General features: G+C 38.7%; 1 protein-coding gene across 1 annotated transcript in view; it reads left to right on the top strand.

Annotated features, from left to right (window-relative positions):
- Window positions 1–440: 440 nt before the first annotated feature.
- LOC120532921 (atrial natriuretic peptide receptor 2) overlaps window positions 441–23,344 on the top strand; it is a 186,264-nt gene continuing 163,360 nt past the window's right edge. Inside the window, exon 1 of the mRNA XM_039759411.1 lies at window positions 441–1,436. Within this exon, the coding sequence (XP_039615345.1) occupies window positions 698–1,436 (739 nt within the window). The 5' untranslated portion in view covers window positions 441–697. The remainder of the gene's footprint in view (window positions 1,437–23,344) is intronic.

Raw genomic sequence — 23,344 nt, 5'->3', positions numbered from 1 at the left:
AATGCGAAGTTTATAAAAAAACATTTAATTTATATAAATTATAAGTGATATGCGAACACGCGGCATACACCACGATAGATCATCGCGACTTTTTTTTCTGATGATAATAATTTATCTGTTTGGCAAATTGCATTTTTTATGAAAATCATTAACTGTCACTGTGCAATTTTTTTAAATGACCGTTTCTTTAAAACCGCCACTTTCGCGTTGTAATAACCGATAATACTGGCGACATGTGAGTAAGACACTATATGAACAGCAGAGATTTACTTCTTCGTTGCCAGCAAATCACAGCGGTGTTCTCAGAAAACACCAGTTCAAATTTGGACTTGTCCGGTAGAGGGCGACACCAGCCTGTCTTTTGCTGTCCGTGCCTGAGAATGACGTTTAGAGAGGGGCTGAGCTGCCTCTTTTGCTCGGCTTTTAAGTTGCTCTCTTCTGGATGGATGCTCTCACAAACCTGAGAGGAGTCGCTGGATATTTGACTACAGGAGTTGACTGGAAATGGCGCACAAGTCCGTAATAGCCTGGGGAAAGATTATCAACAGTTAATCGCGAAGTCTTGGGATAAAAGGCAAAGAACGCGAGTGAGAATTTTCAGGGAATACATGCCACAGGAGAGAAATAACCCGCAGATGTTTTAGATCTACCACATGTAGTTATTACAGAATTGCGCGTTTAAGCCACTTGGAGTCATATGGCTGTAAAGTCTTGTGTCTTCACAAATCTTTGCCCGAAGAATGCCATGGCACTTGGGTCCAGCTTGCTTATATTCTATCTTTCGTTTCATGTGGCCAGTGGTTGGTCGGATGATAGAAAAAATATTTCAATGGCAGTAATGCTGCCTAATAATTACACTTTGTACCCCTGGGCTTCACCTAGGGTCTCTCCGGCCATCTACATGGCAAAAGAAGCGATTGAGCGGGAGAGACTTTTGAATGGATACACAATCAACATTATGAGCACGACCACTGAAGATTCGAGTGGAGGATGCTCTCAGGCGCTAGCCCAAATCAACGCAGTGGATATGAAGCTGTACCAGAACCCGGACGTCTTCGTCGGACCGGGGTGCGTCTACTCCGCTGCCTCGGTGGCCCGGTTTGCCACTCACTGGAAATTACCTTTGATCACAGCGTGGGCACCTGCCTATGGCTTTGCTCAAAAGGACGAGTATAAGACCACCGTACGGACGGGTCCGTCGACTACCAAACTCGGGGAGTTCGTCAGCAACCTGCATTCGCATTTCAATTGGACCACACGGGCGGTGGTTGTCTACTACGATATTAAAACCGACGACCGTCCCTACTACTTCATCATTGAGGGTGTTTACAAAACATTTCAGGACGAGAACATCAGCGTGTCTTCACAGCCGTATGAAGATCAGCAGAAGAACGACTATAAAGACATGTTCAATTTCATTAAAACCAGTGGAAGAAGTGAGTCTGCATGCTTTTCTTTTTACTGCATGTGATCGTTCCCAGGTGAATTAAACGTTTATCCACAATACATTTGTCCCGGCTTTAAATATAACCTCTCACTGTTTTGCACGTCTTTTCTGGGAATTGCTGGACTCACACTGGAAACACGCAACATGTTTTTTTTTTTTTTTTTGCTTCTACCCCAAGCTTTTAGTACAGGACAACTATGCTGACCACAAGTGCCTCCCCGAGTCAGCAAGCTGTACATTACTCAGGTTCCTGTCTAAACACAGCAGATGTTAGTCTCAGTCATCGGCGCAGCTCAGCTGCTTCTTGATCGAAATGCCTCAGTGGATGGAGCGGAAACAAGTGGCTTTTAAGTGCTGCGATCATCCTGTAGTACGCGTGCCATAATGGCTTGTACCCCGGGCCAGAGAGAATATTGTGTCACGAATAATTATGGAGGTGGTGGTAGGAGGTTACATCTTAGGAGACTAAGGAGCTCTACAATTAACGTCTGCCAGTGGTGCTATTATTGATTTTAACCATCTGATAACGGCCCGATCGTCTTGAGCGGGGCTGGCGTAATGCGGCTTAGATGCGCCCCCAACTCGCTTAAGGGCACTTGGGTAAGAAAGGACAACTTATAGCGCGACCAAAACGTGCCGATGGCATGTTACTGTTGTTCCCTGGATTTTCAGCTGCATTTGTCCCATTTGCATAATTAGCCCAGACGTGGACGGAAGAATTTCCCCCAGCTGGCAAGTTCTGAGTTCTGATCTGTTTCCTTTTTTTGCAGTGCTAAATATAGACACGGTGTTCCGCAGCGCAAAGCAGAAATACGCGCTTCCAAGAAAATGTACACTAAGATGTAAACGGCGGCCGCTAGAACATACGTGGACATTTAAAGTCGTTCGGCTTTTATTTCAAGTCCCAGTCCTGAGCTCCACAGAGCCTTTTCTTAATTTGTTCCATTTATTAAGTTACAACTGCTATGAAGTGTCCATAATTACATAAAAAAACCGAATGTATGCATACTTTTTAAAATACTTTTTTGTCTGATTGCAATATATTTTAAAGAAGTGCCTTTAGGCTACTAGAAAGAAAGACACGTATAGGGCCGCAATCTATCAATTGTACAGTGCCTTTCCTATCTATCTATCTATCTATCTATCTATCTATCTATCTATCTATCTATCTATCTATCTATCTATCTATCTATCTATCTATTACATAGTGTCTTTCATATCTTTCATTTATTGTATGGTTCGTTTCATATCTAGGCTTTTTTATACTAACGGCTGAACGTTAACTGCCAAGTCAGACGTTTACGTTCTTACAGTTTTCTTCCTTTTTAGTTAGTGTGACATGAAAATGATTTATTTATGTATGTACTTATTTACTTATTTATTTATTGAGAGTCTGTAAAAAGACAAATTTTCCCCTAGTGACAAATAAAGTTCTATCTATCTATCTATCTATCTATCTATCTATCTATCTATCTATCTATCTATCTATCTATCTATCTATCTATCGTGCCTTTCATATTTTTCTCTCTAAAAAAAGTGCCTTTCTTATCAGTGTACCTATTTATAAGTAGCTGGGCTTGTAGACTTTGGTCATTCACTGTAAAGTCATCTGATTTATCTTAAAAGTTTTCAGAATTGTGTAACGTGTTAGTTTTCTGTCGCATTATTAAAGTTTATTCAGCATTTCTGTAGTATGCGTTTAAAATCGGTGCAGCACTTCCAGCTTACCGCTGTTCTAAAATTAGCTGAAACCACATTTCAAGTGTCTAGAAAACGGTAAAACGAAAACTTCCGATACATAATGTAAAGTGAACAACAGAAAAGTCGAATAACATTTTATTTTGCTCCGCCTTAAACAAAATAATGTTTATTACTTGTTTTTTTTTTGGCAAACTGTTGAGTGCAACGTTATTTTCTGAATATTATGCGCAATCAGAAAAAGACGGAAACTAATAGCAGGTACATTGCAAAAACTGAAAATGTGATTTAGAACATTTTTACCCAGTTCTAAATGATATTGCTCAGTAACTCATGTTATTTAACTTGTATGCGCACTGTATTTTTGTAGTTTTAAATACGCTGCTTTTTAAAGAAGCAAACTGTTCACTGAGCCTCGATCACGCTTAACCCCTACAGCTACTAATAACACAATCACTCACATGATAGATCGCATTAGGATTATTTCGATGGACACATTTAATTGGAGAGCCGAGAAGTCGCGTGAGCTCCGCGGTCGACGTTGAGCCGGCAGGCGCTCTCACCGCACGCCCCGCGCACTCGCAGACGCGCGCCGTCCCGCACAAAGCAGTGGCGCCCGTGCTTACATCTCCTCACCGTAAACATCTGCATTGAGTGTTTATAAATCGTCGTAAAAGTACTGATCTATTGAATTATACCCGGATTGTGTCAGTAGAGGACAGAAGAGTCTCACATTAAAGGTTAGATTGACTATTAATTGCGTTATCAATTTAAGAAAGTCAAGTGCCATGTGCAGTTCGAGCAAACGATTAAGAAAAGCTCAAACTCAAGTTCTTCATTTATTTGGCTTTTTGCATTCTGTAAAAGTTCACTTAGCTTATAAATTACCTCAACAATTGCTAATGTCGTTAATTACAGTATGTCAGCCGATTCTGTATTTTTAATTTCCATTTAGTGAATTAAAACGTGCTATACTGCCTGCTAGTAAAGTTAAAATGATTAGTTTTTATTGGATAATACTCGTTATACAGTATGTGTTCTGTTATACATATTTATTTTAGTTACCTATCTATGCTTAACAGTACAGAAAGAATTTATCAGCATTCAGGAGTAATATACAGTATTAACTGGCAAATTTTGTAATCTACAGCTAAATATGGATGTACAAAGGGTAAAAAATATAATTAACCATCACACAGAAATAATAATCCCAATCCCCCAGTTTATATATATATATATATATATATATATATATATACATATATATACAGTATATATATATATATATACTGTATGTTTATGAAAGTCAGCTTCTGCAAACACATGAGCTCAACTCTTAAGAACAAATGTGTCGAAGTGGTTCTTCAGAGCGATGCTACAGGGGAAGCAGTTTTTGTTTTCTAAAAGAACCATCCACATGAAGCTTTCAGGAAGAACTTTTATTTATTTAGATCCGTACCAGGCTCCATCAGCAAACACAAATAGATGAGAGCAGATTGGTGAAATCCCAGTGGCTTCAGAATTTTAAAAGGACTTTCGCTGCACACAGTAACACAAGTTTTCTTGATCTGCTAGTGTCCTGCTAGGCAACATACTAAACATTCAAGATTTCTGTTTGTCCACATATTAGGAGCCTTTTCAAAGCTCAAAGAACCAATTTGATACACAAAACACCCTTCCCATGAAGTGGTTCTTTGCCAAACAATGGATCTACAAGTAACTACATAACCCATGTAAAGTATTATTTTAGAACCATTATTTTTATGACTGTGAAACAATTACCATAAGTAAAATGTTTAATGAATAACTAACATTATAAATAAATGAGATTCAAAGTGCTCTGTGTTCTAATCTGGGAAGTATATAAATAGTGGCCGATGTTTAAGTGCTCTTTTTGAAGGGGAAGTCCTACAATAATCCATTAAAACGGGTCATTTTTATGGATCATTCTCATTCTGTTGAAGAATCACTATAAGACTCAGGTCAATGTCATATAATTTTCCAACTTGCTTAAACCAGACCGGGGGGGGTGCTGGAGCCAATCCCAGGTAACATAAGGCACAAGGCAGGAACACACCCGGGACAGGGTGACAAACAGCAAACCGACGTTGTCAAATTTTAAGTGTTTTAAGAGAATCAAAAACTGAGTCTGGTCTTATGCAAGAGTGAAATAAGAGAACACAAACCGCCAATTTGCTGGATATGGCTTGTTATAAGCATGTTCTGGCCTGGCCAGTAATTGGATGGGAGACCATCTAGGAAAGTGCAGGTTGCTGCTGGTAAAGGTGTAGGTGAAGTCAGTGGGAGGCGCTTACCCTGTGGTGTGAATATGGCATACGTGCCAATGCAGTGACGGGGACACAGCACTGTAAAAATGGAGCTGTCCTTCAGATGAGACCTAAAACTGAGATCCTGACTCTCTGTGGTCATAAAAAATCCCTGGACATCCTTCATTGAGTGTAGGGTGTAGCCCCATGTCCAGGCATACTTTTTGTGGCCTAGTCATTCTGGCCCCCTAATCACCCCCTGTCTCTAATTGGCAAGCCATCTCTCTCCCCTTCACCACTTAATAGATCATGTGTGGTGGGCATACTGGCGCAAAAATGGCTGCTGTCACATCATCCAGGTGGGTACTACACATTAGTGGTGGTTGAAGTGACTCACTACTTACTCACTGACACACTTTGAGTAGTAAATAAAGTGCTATATAAATGTAAATAATAATAATTATCAATATAATACAATACAATTTATTTTTGTATAGCCCAAAATCACACATGGAGTGCTGCAATTGGCTCTAACAGGCCCTGCCTTTTCATTGCCCCCCAGCCTTAACTCTCTAAGAAGACAAGGAAAAACTCCGAAAAAAAAACCTAGTAAGGACAAAAAAAACCTGGGAATGGCAGTTCAAAGAGAGACCCCTTTCCAGGTAGGTTGGGCGTGCAGTGAGTAATTGCAGGAATAATTACAATACAATTCACAGAACAGAACATAAGTAATCCTTGATACAATGTAATAGTGCAATAGAAATATTACAAGTGGAGAGCAGAATTTAACAGTAGATGATATCACATAATACGATTTGGATTTGTTCAGAGTTCTGGAGACCTGGGCCATCAAGTTGCCTCCCTCTATTGGCCATTCGAAGCTTAGTCAACTCTGGGCCAGCCAATCCAATAAAAGGACCCCTCTACCCCGTGATTCCTGTGATCCTCCATCAGGGATGACTTTACCTTAGGCAGGCAAAACAACTTGACTGGTGGGCCGTGGCACCAATGGCCACATTTGAGTACTGAGAAGAGAAACAGAACAGGTGAGGGTTAGTATCCAATTATAACTATCATGTTACTTATGTTTCAGTGCTAATGACTAACAACAGAGATGCAGTCTGTACAGTAATCAGCAGCTCTAGTCAGGATATGCTAAACTGAAGCAGTGAGTCTTCAGCTGGGATTTAAAAGTTGAGATCGAAGGGGCATCTCTTATAGTAGCAGGCAGACCATTCCACAGTTTAGGGGCCCTGTAACTAAAAGCTCGACCTTCCACAGTTATTTTAGTAATCCTTGGAATAATAAGCAGATCGGCATCTTGAGATCTTAATGTGCGCTCTGGTTTGTAAGTCGTGATAAGTTCAGATATTGGACATTGGACATGCAATATGCATCTCTTTATTTTCCACCTTTTGTTTGCATGAGGATGGCAGGGTGATGGTTCCTACCCCATCAACGACTTGTAGAAAGGCATGAACTAATCTGTGAATGGAGCCATTAGTCCACTGCATTACACAATTCATAGTTTTCAGACAAGCACAGTGTGACAGTTTATTTCAACAAACAATTATGTTTTAGGGAAAATTGGATTGGAAATGAAAAGAGATGCATTGATGCAATGTAAAAATAAAAATAAATAATAGAGAAGTGGTGCTCAAATGTTTTTACAATCAAACACCATAAAAAAAAAGAAAAAAAGAAACAATGGTGACCTCAACTGCTAGTTATTCTTAACTATAGTCTCCCAAAAGGATTTTTTTAATCTTGTGAATATTCACAATGACATGCCCAAGCTTTGCATGCAAAAAGAAAAAAAAAAAATGACAGGAAGAGGAGTCGAGTGCTTCCATGTTGAATTTATTATGCAAATTCCACACCATGACAGCAACAAGTTACTATAACCTCTATTCTGCAGTATCACAATGATCTCCATAGATAGATAGATAGATAGATAGATAGATAGATATACTTTATTTGTCAATTGATATATTTAACTTTTTACAAATAACAACAACCCCACTTAAATACACAAATAATTTTCAAATAAAAAGAAAACTTCTGACTTCTGTCTAAAGATATATAGGGCAGTCACAGTGAGGCACTGTACAGTAAAGACATATTGCTGAAGGTATAAAGGAGCCCCAGTGGCATTTCTTGGTTTGCGGGCTTTTTGAATTTCAGAGTAGTTTAAAAGGAACAGTGGACATTTGCTGGTATAAACTACGTATGACGATGCTTGACAAAATAACCACCTGAAAATCAATATTTACACTAAAATGTTTGGTGACCCTACATTTTTTGCTTTTGGCCAGATCTGAGGTTGCAATCCCAAGTTTGCAGACCACCAGATTAGAGATACTGTATAGGATGGTAAGCAGAGCATGAATACATTTACTGTACTCTAGAGTTGAGGAGGCGATTCCTCTACCTACTCAAAGAGATTTAGCTATCTAACCCAAACCTTGAATTGGAATAAATAGGTTCAAGAGTTCATGTATTCATCCGTTCATTTTTCTGAATCCAGATGCTCTCTGGCAGGGTTGTACACTGCTAGAGCCCAAGTGAAGGGCAGAGACAAACCCTAGATGGGGTGCCAGTCTGTCACAGGGCATTTGAACCTAGAAACCCACACTGCTTTCTACTAAGGTAACACAGAATTGCCATTCAGTAGCAATGTGCACATCTCTGGGAGATGATAGGAAACCAGAGCCTCCAAAGGAAGCTCTAAAGGGTACTGGAACTGTGCGGACACTGCACACCGAGTAAGACAGGGCCAGGGACTGATCCAGGGACCTTTAGTTGTGTGGCAGCAGCTCCACCCTAAGGGTCACTGGGCTCCAGCAATTCCAATAATTCTTACTGCCTTTCCAGTGTTGTGCTTGTGTTGCTCGTGTTTCTTGTGTTCCCATCCACATCCAGCCACAGGTCAGGTCAAGTCAGGTTAGACAGACTGTGCTAATAAAAACAAGCAGATGAAAGTCATAAATACTGTGTACTGAATGCTTTGAGATAAGAACTTGGCTGAATTCTCTGTACTTGTTTACTTTATCTTCTCCCATTAAAGCTTACGATATTGAGGTCTTGAGCCATTCATTAGATTTTTTTCTATCTTTTTTCAGGCTGTTCGCTTTCTGGCTGTTTCTGTGACGTTTTCTTCCCATACCCTTCTAGGTCTTCCCCTCAGTCTTTATCCTTCACCCTTCATTTCAGCCTCCTTTTTTGAGATTCCTTGTTTCACATCCTTATTATATGTCCAGACCACTGTAGCTGTTTTATTTCTATGGTTTCCACATGTGGTTGCATTTCCAGTTCTTCATGGATCCTTTAATTTCTTACTCTGTATTTCTTTAATTTACCTACCACTCGTCTTAAATACTTGAATTTAACTGCTGTTATTTTAGACCTTTCTTTGTCTAGTATTGCCCAAGATGCTACGGTGTGTGAGGTCACTGGCAATAATAATAACAATACATTTTATTTATATATCGCCTTTCACACGCTCAAGGTGCTTACAATATATGGTTTTATATACAATAAATTGATCTTTGCCTTTATTTTAACTCCCTGTTTTACTCATTAATTTAAAGCTCTCGTCCAAAGTATTTTCCATTAGATCTGGCATCATCCTTGTTATATTTGCTCTTATTCTCTGTGTACTTTTGCCCATTCCCACTTGCCCATAATTATTTGATTCACATATTATATGTTCAGTTCTTTTCTTGTAAGGAAAATTGTCCTTTATGGCAATTATGCTATGAAAGACACAGTATAAAAACTAAAAAGAAGTTGATACTACTGTAAAATGAAAATGTAAATAAAGATATATTAGAAATTTTAAAGAAATTATGTTTTGGATACATAGGCAATTAACTGTACCCTGGACGCCCCACCCACCAATGTAAAGTGGTAATTGTGGTGTTTTCTACTAATGATATGACATCTTGAATATTGCAAGTCATCGCAAACGTCTGTCCACTTCCTGCACTTTATTCACTGGACACTCTGACTACAATATAGCAAGATGAAGAGGGCAGCACAGCAGGCTACTGGATAAACACGCAATAAATTCTGATGTAAGATAAACACAGATTGTCAGAGGAATTCTGCCTTTTCATGGCCGTGATGCTGCTGCCTCTTTAGGGATTCCAGTGTCTTAGGGGGGTTATATTTGTCCTGAATGTTGTAAAATGCTATAATTAAAGATAAATGCAGTTCATAATTTGAGGGATAAAATATATAATTTAGAAACTACAACAAAAGTGTTTTGATGCGATCGGCTCTGTTTATACAGCTAAATGATATGAGGAATGTCTATACAAAGAATTTTTGAATCTGACAGATACGCTCTTACTGTTTCAGGTCTCCTGAGTTCTGTCTTCACATAAAAGAAATGCATGAAGGAAGAACTCAACCTGCACTTACTGTTAATTGTAATTTCCCGCGATTTAAAATGCCTTTGTATAGACATTCTTTGTGTTATTTAGCTGTATAAACAGAGCCGATCACGTCAAAGCACTTTTGTAGGAATTTCTAAATTATATCTTGCAAAAAATTAAATAAATAAATAAGTAAGCTCAACAACATCAATGTGCAGATTTTAATTGTAATAATAAACTTAGTGAGAACTGAGTGATTGGGAAATTGAAACGTTCAGTAATGTAATTAGCATTCCATTAAAACAATGATTCCTGTTTAAATATGTTTAACTTTTTGTTTTATATGCAAAATGAGAACAACATTTCAACCCTGCAAATGATGTTATTTTGAACCCAAACTTGCTACTGTTCAAAGATCTTTTACTGATGCCGCACATAATCTCTGGCTCTCTCTATATACACTGAATGTTTTTATTTTCTTGATCCTGAACGTGAATGTCTATTACATTTGTAATGGACATTTTCATTGCAATACCATTTCTGGAGGAGTGTTACTATTCATAAAATCTCTGGTAACAGTTTTCCAGGTATTTAGCTCTTTTCTTTTTTATATTGTGAAGTGGAAGGAGGTTGGCAAGGTGAGGGCAGTACTATAATGGGAAAGGGCAGAGTAGGGCATCCCACAGAAAGTGTCTAGGAGAGAGAATGAGAATGCAAGAAGGAAAGGTCCTGCATGTGCCAGAGCAGCTTGGGGACAGCATGCCCCCCATCCCAGAAGAAAACAAATGAGACAACACTGTCACTCCTAAAGTGCAGGCAGCCACACTCACATTAAGTCCATACTACTCTTTTGTTACTGCAGTGGGCTGGCACCCTGCCCAGGATTTGTTCCTGCCTTGCGCCCTGTGCTGGCTGGGATTGGCTCCTGCATACCCCCGTGACCCTGTGTTAGGATATAACCGGTTGAATAATGACTGACTGACTGACTCTTTTGTTTAAACATGCAGACATTTGTCTCCATTTTTCACCTTTCGCACTACCCTAGCATTTTTAACTCCTGAAAACGGAGACTTTTGAAAATGTTCTCCAGAACTGTGAAAATGCTGACTCAGTGTTGCAGTGTTGATGGGTGAAAACTGAGCATTTTAATAATGCAGATTTTTATTAGTTTGTGCTTATTATGTGACCCTTCCCTGATTGGATCCTGCAAATTACAATGTCTTATTCATTGATTAGTCACCCTTCACGGAAGAAAACCATATTTCAAACTGCAGACTTACAGGATTTGCTTTTCATGGTGCTTGTTGTGTTGCTTCCGTATATAAATCTAAAATGTGTTTTGTACGGTGCATACATGAACATAAGGCAAATCATTTACCAGTCACTACATTTTTGCAATAAATCCTTCTGCCAGTGGTGTAACCATCCATTGCAAGGAGCACATGTCCTCTTTCTTTTTCTGACAATTCACACATGATCAGCATAGACAAACATCTACAGTACATCATATGCGTTTTCAGTCATTTTAGTGAAGTACTGAGATACTTTTGTAATATAATTTTTATTTAGATTAGATTAAATTAGATTAGATAAATGTTATTAATTCCATAAAGAAATCCAGATGCAAACAACAGCATAAATGTAATAAAACTCACAGGACAAATAATACAGCCAACCAATCAATTGATAAATAAATAAAAATTGTGCAGATCTTTCTAAGAGTAGGTCAAGAGGAAGCATTGAATTGCCTGATAGCAGTGGGCAGGAATGACCCCCCAGAGGGGCTTCTTAACACACCATGGTGGGATGTGCCTGTGGCTAAAGGTCTCCTGGAGGGAAAGGTGGGGATTTTTCGTGACTCCACCAGACCTGTCAGAGGTCCAACAGTCAAAGAGGTAGCAGATGTTCTTCTTTTCTCTTTATTTGTACTTTGAGTTCTTCCCTTTTGTGCCTTTAGCCTTAAGTATGTTGTTGGAATTGATCTTATTTTTTTAGTAGATCTTCAATGGGAGACTTAAAGCTAAGGCTGTCATTTGTTAAGATAAATGTGGTTGAACAATTTCAATATAGTTATTTTGTAGCAACAATATATGACACGAGGTCAGGTCTTCTTCCTTTGAGTTCATTTCTTTTATTTAATGTGTTGGGGCCACTAGTGGAAATCACATACCCCCTCAAGCCCAAAACACAACCACACACCAACATTCAAAAGTCCAAGTGAGCATTAATTTATGCAGAATTTCTTATACCTCTTCCTCTGACAATAAACAATACAATACGACCTCTTTTTCTTCCTGTATTCCTTGCAGGTGAGCTTTGTCATTCACTTCTCCTAACCCCGACTCCCTGTACAACATGCAAGGTTCTGTTTTACACCCGACCAACCCAGGAGTACTTCCAGTGTCACAGTCTACAGGATACACTTCCAGGTTAGGCAGAACCACCTTGTGGCAGAGCATCCTCTTTCTGATGGTTCTCACTGGTGGCACCCACGGAAACAGGACAACCCTATGGGACCACAAATTCCCATCACAAGTGTGGCTCACCAAGGGTGATGCTGCCACACACAGTACTGGTGATGACATGCAGATGGAAGGCAGTGCCAATCACTTCATTTGGGCAATGTAATGCCAACCATCCCAGTTTGGATGTTCCACCTATGGCACTGTCCATCCCTTATAATAGCCACCCAGGCCAGGTAAAGACCTTCTCTCCACTCCTGCTGGGATGCCAGTCTATTTGTTATTCCCACCATGCAGGCATCTAATGCCAGTCTCCTAACTGAGACAAGGGACACCGTGCCTCTATTCCAGAGCCTCCTGGGACAAGCAGAGGAACAGGGTCCATCTCAGTTGGGATGCCAGTCCATCCATGACAGTGTTTTATATAATTGATCACAATCACATTTAATGAAATTCATTCAAATGATGCTCCATTTAGAAGAGTTGTAATGAGTTAAGAAATAATATAATTACTAATAACTGACATTATTTAAGATTGCAATAATAATAGAGTCTAAGCTATTCTAATGAAAATATTTTTAAGGGTTCAAAAGTGTTTAAATCTTATAAACAGTATGAGAACCACAAAATTTAACAAAAGTGCTCTGAGTAATCCATCTCGGAGCCGTTGCCACCAGTGTATGTTTTACAATGATTAATTCAGCTAGGGAGCAAATCTATTTGTTCTCGTTTTCTTTCAGTACTTGTGTGAGTGAGACATTAGAGTAGGTGGTGGAAGTGTTTCTTGTAGCGGCCTGTTGATTAAGCAGTGTGTTTTTTAACTGGGCTTCCATAATGATGGGATAATTGTTACTTGATACAAGTAGTTTATTTCTCACCTACGCTGTCTTTTCATCTGTCACATTATCTCTTTGATGTTGGCGATTTTTTTGGATGTTCATTGAGTGAATATTTGAGTTCAAGAAAACCTGAAACTTATTTCTGTAAAAAGTGCATTGCACTTAAAAGACACATTGAAGATGTGATTTTTAAATGTAAGGATCATTAAGTGACAAAAATATAAATGGACAGGATCAGATGCTCTTTACTGCTGAAACGTGAAAGCAGCTCTTCATACAAGTCTGTTTATCCTGATGTTCATGGTGAATGGTAACAACCTTGAGTATGGGTTTGGGGAAGACTATCCCAGCGTTAATGGGCACAAGGAAGGGATCAGGGTGCCAGTCTATCACAGGAACCAACTTGGTACAGTATCACCAGTTAACCTAACTTCACATCTTCAGTGATATGAGAAAAAAACTAACATAGGCACAAACGGAAAGTATGAACTCCACAGAGAAAATGACTAGGCATTGGACTTCAATCCAGAATTCAGGATTTTTGAATTCATAGCCATCGCACCACCACACCCCAAAGAGTTAAAAGTGTTCTATAAAATAAGGATTGATTTATTCTAGCAACTGACCCTCTGTTTGTAGAAACTCTGTGAATCTCAATTGAAGATACATCCCATAGCTTTTCTAGATGCACTGTGAGAACACAGCACATTGTGAAATCCTACACTTACTGCATGTTTACTTTATTTCATCTATCTTATAAGCAATTATTTTTCAACAAGGATTTGGGTATGTTCAGTTCAAAAGTGTAATTAAAGCAACCGGTTTCTCCCAGAAGCAATATGCAATGGGGTATCCTGGCTGGGTGACGATTACTGGATTGGCTTTTAATGTGTCATATGTGTAATGACATATTGCATATTATCAACTGTACAGTTGGCATCTGAATGCATAACAAGTCCTTTCAGTTCTGCTAACTGCTTGCATATTTGATGATTCCACTGAAGTAGGATTAAGTCCTGAAAGAAGGATACGCTAATAGCACACAACGCAGTAGATGATATGAACGCCCACAAGCATGAAGTGACCACATCCTCAGAGTCAAAGACAGCGTCACTAGCAGCTGTGCTATAATTTACAAAATAGAAGGTAAAAATGTTTCTTCATAGTTGCAGATGATGGGTTGTAGATAATGGGTTGGTCTATCACCTGCATCATCTTGTTAAGTGATCCATCATGCAATCACATATTTTCACATAAGTGGTGAGGTCTACAATCAGAAGACATCTGACTGGTCTGATCTTGTGTCTGTTGTAAACAGAACTGATGGGATTTGTGAGTAAATGTGCACAGTGTAGCTACTGCATTAGTTACAGTGGATTCTGAAAGTATTTGGTCCCCCTCACTTTCTGCACACTTTGCTGTGTTGGAGATTTAATTTTAAATTGATTTTTTCCATCAATATACATTTAATAATGAATAATGATAAAGTCAAAATGTATTTTCAGAAAGGTTTGCAAATGTTTTAAATATCAAAAACTGAAACCTTTCACTCATGTTAAGTTTTCAGAACCATTAGTTCAGTACTTTGCAGAAGTCCTTTTGACAGCAATTGCAGTTTTTAGGTTTCTTGGGTAAGTCACGCATTGCACCCCTGGATTTGGGTAGTTTATCCCATCCTTCTTGAAACATCTTCTCCAACTCTGTTAGACTGGATGGGAAGTACCTATGAATTGTCATCTTCATATCTCTCCACAGATGTTCACTGGGGTTTACATCTGGGCTTTGGCTGGATGCTTCAGATCATTCTTGTGCTGACAGGTGAACTGACGCCTCAGTCTGAGGATTGTGTGCACTCTGGAGCAGATTTTCTTTTAGGATGTCTCCAGATATGGCTGCATATATACTTCCCACAATGCTGACCAGTCTCCCTGTCCCTGCCGCTGAGAAACACTCCCACAGTATGACTCCACCACCATGATGCTTCACACTTTGGATAGTATTAGGAATACCACTGCCTGGACATAGAGCTTGGAGTAGTGCCCAAAGAGTTACATTTTTGTCTCATCACACCAGAGAAACCTTTTTCTTATCCTCTCAAAGTTCTTTAAAACTGTCATATGCTTACGTCTAACCACTCTACCATAAATACCTGATTGATGGAGTGCTGCTGAGATGGTCGTCCTTCCTCGTCGACTCTAGAAAGAGTCCTGGTGGTTCCAAACTACTTCTATTTCACAATTATTGAGATCACTGAGCTCCTGGGAACACTCATAGCCTTAGTAATGGCTTTATATCCTTACCCTGATTTCTACCTTACCACAATTTTATCATTGAGCTCTACAGAGAGTTTCTTGATTTGGTTTTTGTCTTGATGTGCAGTGTGAATTGTGGGATCTCAAATATACAAGTGTGTGCCTTTCTAAATAATGTGCAAACAATTAAGTTTGCCACAGGGGGACTCCAGTCAAGTTCTAGGCATATCTCAAGGACAATTAAAAATGCAACCAAACACAATTTGGAGTGCCCAGCAAAGGGTCTGAATATCTGAATACTTACATAAACGAGAGATTTCAGTTTTGGATTTTTAATACATTTGCATATGTTTTTGAAAGCATGTTTTCACTTTGTCATTATGAGTTATTAAGTGCAGAACGATGGGCAAAAATGTAATAATTATCAATTTAAAATTAAATCTCCAAAACAATAAAGTGTACAGAAAGTGAAGAGGTCTGAATCCTTTCTGAATCTACTGTACTTGAATAAGAAAGCTGATTTTTTGTAGCACACATCAGTACTCCTAAATTAGAGCTAAATTAGGGAACTACGGGACATCTTGTGAACAAAGTACAGTATAAACAGCAGCTATCACATCCTGCTTTAAACGCATGTCTTCAGTTTCTGTTATTGATTACTAGTTGTGTGATATAATTTTTAATGAGACCTACTCAACTACTACTTTTGCCTTCCAGACAAAACAAAGTTAGAATTTAGTAGTTTTATCCATCCATCCATTATTTAACTCGCTATATCCTAACTACAGGGACACGGGGGTCTGCTGGAGCCAATCCCAGCCAACACAGGGCACAGGGCAGGGACAAATCCCTGGGCAGGGTGCCAGCCCATTGCAGGGCACACACACACCCACAAGCCAAGCACACACTATTTAGAATCGCCAATGCACCTAACCTTCATGTCTTTGGAGTGTGGGAGAAAACTGGAGCACCCAGAGAAAACCCATGCAGACACGGGGAGAACATGCAAACTCCATGAAGGGAAGACCCAGGAAGCGAACTCAGGCCTCCTAACTGCAAGGCAGCAGCGCTACCACTGTGCCACCGTGCTGCCTGCTTAGTAGTTTTAATTTCCTAATATTTTTAATGATTAATTTAATTACATCTTCACTAATAACGAGAGGTTCAAAAGTTCATAGGATCATTATTGTGACATGTTGTAATTCCTACTTGTATGTACTATCATGCCATTGTCCAATGCCATGATCGATGAGTATTACTACATTACCTGAAAAATCTCAGAACAGTATTTTTCTGCATGTCTGTGTATATTTGCATGGTGGTGTATATGACAAATTTCAGAGACCTGAAGAAAAGTTGGGCCACCCTTTTTAAAACACAAAGCAAAATAAATTCAGGAACAAAAGAAATGTGCTCAAGGGCACAGCAACTAAAATAAAGGAAATTCACCTTGAAAATCTAGAAATGTCTCTCTTTCTACATGTTGGGTCAGGTTTTGGGGCCTCCTCCCCAGTTCTTGCTCTGGTCCAAAATGACTGGCACCACCTTTCAGGGACTTTCATTCTTTATACTGCCTGTGCCAGAAGGGGTGGGGCTTTTCTGTCTCAGTTGCCCTCATTGGGCGATTTCTCAGCACTGTGAAGGAAAATAAAAGAAAGCAAAACTGTAAGCAACAGCCCCTCCTGTCCCCATCGGTTATTCCGTACCTCAGATGGGCCCAGTAGGTGACCCTCTGATGCACATGTGTGCCAGCACATTATAATTTTCTCATCACATGGTAACGTTGAGCATGTTAGTGAAGAAATTAGTAGTTGAAATTCAAATGTTTTTAATTAAATAAGTCTGAATTTGAATAAAACACCCTAGTTTGGGGTGTTCATAGGAAATAATAATTTATTTTATGAGGTAGAAGCACATAATAAACAAGAAGAGCTGCATCAGCTATTTGAAATAATAAAATACATACTTGAATTGGAATGACACTCCACATGCCTAGATTACCGATTGCCATTTTTACAAGGTTTTGTGAAATGGAGTAACTTTGACTCCTCGTATCCTATTAGGGTGAACCCCTGGGGTTGATTAATGTGGCACACACAACTTCAAATCCTATTGATCATTTGCCAGACACCTATTGGTTTACTCTTTCTCATAAGAGTATAATTTCCTGCACAACATATTTTTGGGTCTAGAGGGCAAACAATAGAGAGGACACTCCAAAAAGCTTGATATCTTGCATAACTAGACATCAAGAAGCATTAAACAGTATATCATATGTGGGGATTTTCTCTTAGCAGTGAGGTAGGAGATGCCACATAAAGTAAGCTAAACTGATTTCAAAGCATTCATTATGAACACATCATGGTCAGATAAAGAAAAAAAACCATGAAAGGATATTCTGATTTTTAGGAATCTTGCAGGATTAACTAATGAATTAACCATTGTGAAGGATGGCCAGGGGCCTTACCCGGTTGGGATGCCATCAGCCGGGAAAAACCAGGGGAGATAGCATGCACAAGACATTATCTCCCCTGAAACACTAGATGGCAGTCCTGCAGCAGCACCACAGATCCCCACAGGGCACCATAGGAACTGGAGTTCTTCGACGCAGCCCTGTTGGGTTCTGTGGGTGATGCAGAACTTCTTTGCTGGGCTCCCACCTCATCCAGAAGCATTTCCGAAGCACAGCTTCAGGACACCAGAAGTGCTTCCTGGTGTAAAATAAAAGGAGCTACCTGCCACAAACCCGGGAGGCACAGTCAGAAGGAGGAGGGCAAAGCTTGTGGAGGAGCGGAGGAGAAGCAGAGAACGATGAAAGAGGAGGAAGGAATATTGCTGTGTGCTTTAATTGTATTTGCACTTGTGCTTGTGAAACAGGAAATACTTGTTGTGGGAGAGTTTCCCACAGTAACAGCATTGGTGCTGAACTGTGTGTCCGAACCTGTGTGTGTTGGGTGTTAGGGGAATTGGAGGCCCCTGGTGGCCACACAATCTATTGTGAAGGTAATCAATCACATTTACCAGTCATTATAATCAGTCACATTTACTACAATTTGAAACTGAGAGAAGAGGCTGCAAGAAATGGGTGGAAGGGAAGGGATATTTAATTATGATTAAAGAAAATAATTTCGATGTTATTTTTGGAATCACTGTGTCAATAGAACACACAATTCATGAAGATATATTAATTTTATAGGGAAAGCTCAGAAGAAGCCCGTTTTGAAAAAGGGAGATGGTAATACAGAGGATCTTAATAACATATAATGTGTCATCAGCCCCGGTAATGTTTACAGACACACACATAAACACTGATGATGCTTCACTTGTAAATAAAAGGGTCTGTAAACTGTACTGGACTGTAAACCCTAGGACTGCATGTTCTGTTTTCACCATTTAAATACAATTAAACTCTGACTGAGTCACTTAGCAAGCCAGTGTTTCAAGAATGGAAAAATCAAAACTGTTACAGTAAGCCCATATGTTCTGTAAGTCTCTTTTGGGATCATTCTTTTTTAGTGAGACTATTTATGATAAAGCTCATTTGTGTATAAAGGTATATGTATATTTTCATTCATTCGTTTTCTGCCTGTTAGCAGATCCTTGTCATGAAAGGCCAAGTCCAACTTTTTCAGTCTCGCACTTGCTTCTTCACACTCTGGTATATTTCATTCTCTTTGACATTTATTGTCGAATGGTATCAATGTTTGCCATCTCTAGGTTTGATATATACTGTATTTAGTTGTTCATCCAAGGAAACCATTTTTCCAATTTTAAGTAAAATAGTGCTGCAACATATTCTGGCATCTGTGGGTGCATGGCAAAAGACAGTACCAAACCAAGAAAAACGACTTGTGTAAAAGCAGCATTGTCTTTGTGGTCTATCAATGTCTACCTCTGACATCTCTAACTAAAGCTCTTCAAACCCTATCTCTTTCTACACACTTCAGACAGGGGCAATGGTACACCTTTCAGCATGACAATGACCTGAAGTAGTTAAGACAAGGCTGGTGTGGCTTCTGGACAAATCTCTGTCCTTGAGTAGCGCAGACAAAGCCTAGACTTAAATCTGTGGAGAGACCTAAAGATGGCAGTTAACAGTCACATCCCATCCAATCTAACAGGGCTTGAGAAAATCTGCCTGAATGAACAGGATAAACTGAACAAACACAGACATGGAAAACTTACAGAGACTAGCCCAAGAAAACCCAAAAATGGAATTTCTGCCAAAGGGGCAACTACAAAGTATTGAATTAAATCTGAATACTTCAATGAATGTGAAATTTCTGTTTTTGATTTTTATTAAACTTGCAAACATTTCTGAAAACATTTTCAATTTGTCATTATGGTTTATTAAGCATAGACTGATGGGCAAAAATGGCAAATTTATCGATTTATGTGCAGAAAATGAAGGGGGTCTGAGTACTTTCTGAATCCACTATATATATATATATATATATACAGTATATATATATACATATACATACATATATATACACAGTATAAATATATATACAGTATATACAGTATATTTACTTATTTTCCATTTTATCTGTTTACAGTATTTCTTTGAAGCCTTTGTGAGCTTATTTCTATGATTTCTTCCTATTATTGATCAGTAATAAATATTTGATATGTCTTGCTTTAAGGAAGCCACTTCTTTTTTACATTAATTGATTGAACAACTTATGCCTTATCACAAAGTACCTTAGAGAACATACAATAATTTCATGTTTCAATCTACTAAAACGTTTAGTTTAGCAGTAATTACACTTGATAAACAAATTTGGTGCATAAGACAATCCACGTGGTGGATTTTCGATATGAATTATGGTCCATATAAGCTCTGTAAGACTAGACATTTTCTCTTGGCCTCTGCAACCCTTAAACAGAAAAAGCAGGGTCAGAGAATGGTTAGTAATTTGGATGTATTCTCTTAGCCTTGCAAGGACACACACAACAGGCACATAGCTTTATAGATTTTCTTCTAATCAATTATCCATGGTTTTGTATTTCCACTTTGTGAAGCTTCTTTCTTACATCCCTCTGTGCATTCTGAAAATGTAACTTGAGGGTTGACATCTTTCTCGTAATTGCACACCGCCAGTTGTACTATTTATAAGTGTCATTCAGTGAAACATGTTCTGGACCGAGTTGTTTCCTTTTCGTTGTATATATTATTTTCTGCGTTATTGCCTGTTTTCCACATTGAGTTTGTTTACATTTATTTGCAGGTTCTAGTAGTAGTAGTTTAATATGCAGTCAGTGAGACAAAATGGACTAAAGAAAGCTGTTTCTTTCATTTGTTTTCTGGGCAAGATAGTCAAACATTCAGACTGCAAGTGTGAAAAGGTTATTCTCTTCTAGTGACCGTAATCCGATTAAAGGTAAATTTAGTATGAGTTGTTTGAATATTTTGATCCACAATCTAATCAGATTTAAATCAGCCATTTCAAACACAGAATGAGCCCATACCATCAAAGTGGACTTGTTAGCATGCAGGGTTTAAAAAGTCAACAGCTGTGGTGTTCCACCAAACCACAGTCATTGCCATATTCACAAAATGGAGATAGCAGTCAACCTACACAGAACTAGGTAACAACATCAATCCAAGTGGTAGATACACAATTTTATTAAACTACAAGGAACTGTGGAACAATATCTATGTATCTACAGCCCTCTCTCCTTGGTTAAGGTTGGTATTAATATATCAAAAATATACAATTCATGTTATAGCTGCATAACAAAATGTAATGTTCAGTAATAAGAACAGGATTTGTCTTGAGTTTGCCCAAGTGCCCAAGTCTGCTAAAATGCACTTGGATGATCCTCAATATTTCTATAAGCAAATCAGTCAAATGTTGATATAAGTCAAATTTTGTCCTGATTGAAACGAATATGGCATTCAACAATGAAAACCTCATACCATATCATGATGTTGGTAGATGCTTTGCTATGCGATTTAATGTAATTAACACTAGAATTACCAAAGCCTACAAAAAAATCCGTGATTCACAAAGGCTGACTTGTCAACTGTCAACTTCAGGCAGAGGCTCTTCCACTGTCCATTATACAACTGTTTTAGCACACCTAGTTACTTACTGATTCAAATATCAAAATCTGCACAGGGCAAATATTGTCTATTATATTATTTTTCCCCTTTTCTCTTCAAAATTTGCTAATTCAGATTAAGCAGACATCATTTTGTTCTGTAAAGTTAATAATGATGATATCATGACTTGTATGCCTTCCGGACAGTGTACACTCACAAATGTAATTTTGTTGCTCATATTTATGTTTCAATCTGACAAAATATTGTTACACCTTCACTTTTTTAAAAAGTCAACTTGCCCTTTCTTCTTTTGACTAGGAAAATACAAGTAGTGTTCCAAATGACTCCCCTAACATAAATTAAGAGTTATCTTTTAAAGAGCTTACTTGAAAAGTGATGTTTCAAAAACTTATTCCAACTCTGTTTTTCTCATTTAGCAGAATCTTCAGGAACTTTGGCATCATGACAATGCAAGTAAACAAGCACATCATGTACAGTACCGATAATTCACTCACCTCAACATGCATTAAGTTGATGGGATTTTAATGCTGTTAATTCAGACTTTAATGGCATTTGTGTTTGTTTGAGTCCACTAGACAGTGATGTTTCATTTTGTTTCTTTACCTAACTTATTTCTTGTTTAAAGTTTTTATTTAAAGATATTAACATTCCATACAATCCAGACTTACTTTAACAAGAAAGAAAGTAACATTACAGTACATACTACAATAGAGTCAGACTTAACAAACCTAAAATCAATCACCGCCTGAGAGAAAGAGAGGAGAGCCAACAGCAAGAGCAATTCTTAAAAAAAAAACACCAGGGAAGGGAGAATATCATTTCCCCTGATATAAAAGCTTAATTACTTTATTAATTAAGTGTTGCCATATTTTTTTAAAAAGTTTTGAATAGATGCTGTAAGTGAGAATTTATTTTTTTCCAATTTCAAATAGTATACAACATCAGTTACTCACTTACTTAGTACAGATGGGCTGGGATTCTTCTAGTTGAGCAGGATAAGTCTGCGTGCTAGTATTGTGGTGTAGGCAATTCTAACCAATTTGTTCTTCTCTACCTTAAGCCCATTTGAGAGTTTACCAAACACAGCTGTTAACGGGTTAGGAGTGATTGTGACACCAAGGGTGTCTGATAGATAGATAGATAGATAGATAGATAGATAGATAGATAGATAGATAGATAGATAGATAGATACTTTATTAATCCCCAAGGAGAAATTCACATACTCCAGCAGCAGCATACTGATAAAAAAAAATTTAATTAAAGAGTGATAAAAATGCAGGTACAACAGACAGTAACTTTGTATAATGTTAACGTTGACCTCCCGAGTGGAACTGAAGAGTCGCATAGTGTGGGGGAGGAACGATCTCCTCAGTGTGTCAGTGGAGCAGGAAAGTGACAGCAGTCTGTCGCTGAAGCTGCTCCTCTGTCTGGAGATGATACTGTTCAGTGGATGCAGTGGATTGCATGATTGACAGGAGCCTACTCAGCGCCCGTCGCTCTGCCACAGATGTCAAACTGTCCAGCTCCGTGCCTACAATAGAGCCTGCATTCCTCACCAGTTTGTCCAGGCGTGAGGCGTCCCTCTTCTTTATACTGCCTCCCCAGCCCACCACCTTGTAGAAGAGGGCGCTCGCCACAACTGTCTGATAGAACATCTGCAGCATCTTATCGCAGATGTTGAAGGACGCCAGCCTTCTAAAAAAATGTATAGTCGGCTCTGTCCTTTCTGGCACAGAGCATCAGTATTGGCAGTCCAGTCTCAATGTCTGAGAGGCATTCAAAGATTTTTGTCCAAAATGATTAATTTGGTGCACACCCAAAACCTGTGGCCAAGTGAGGCTGGAGCTCGATTGCAATGTTTACAGGTTGGATCTTGCCCTGAATACATTTTGGACAATTTTAACAACAATAAATGTACTCAATAAAAGAT

Source organism: Polypterus senegalus, chromosome 7 (assembly GCF_016835505.1).
Source record: "Polypterus senegalus isolate Bchr_013 chromosome 7, ASM1683550v1, whole genome shotgun sequence".
Classification (NCBI taxonomy): domain Eukaryota; kingdom Metazoa; phylum Chordata; class Cladistia; order Polypteriformes; family Polypteridae; genus Polypterus; species Polypterus senegalus.
This window is presented reverse-complemented; position numbering and strand designations above follow the sequence as displayed.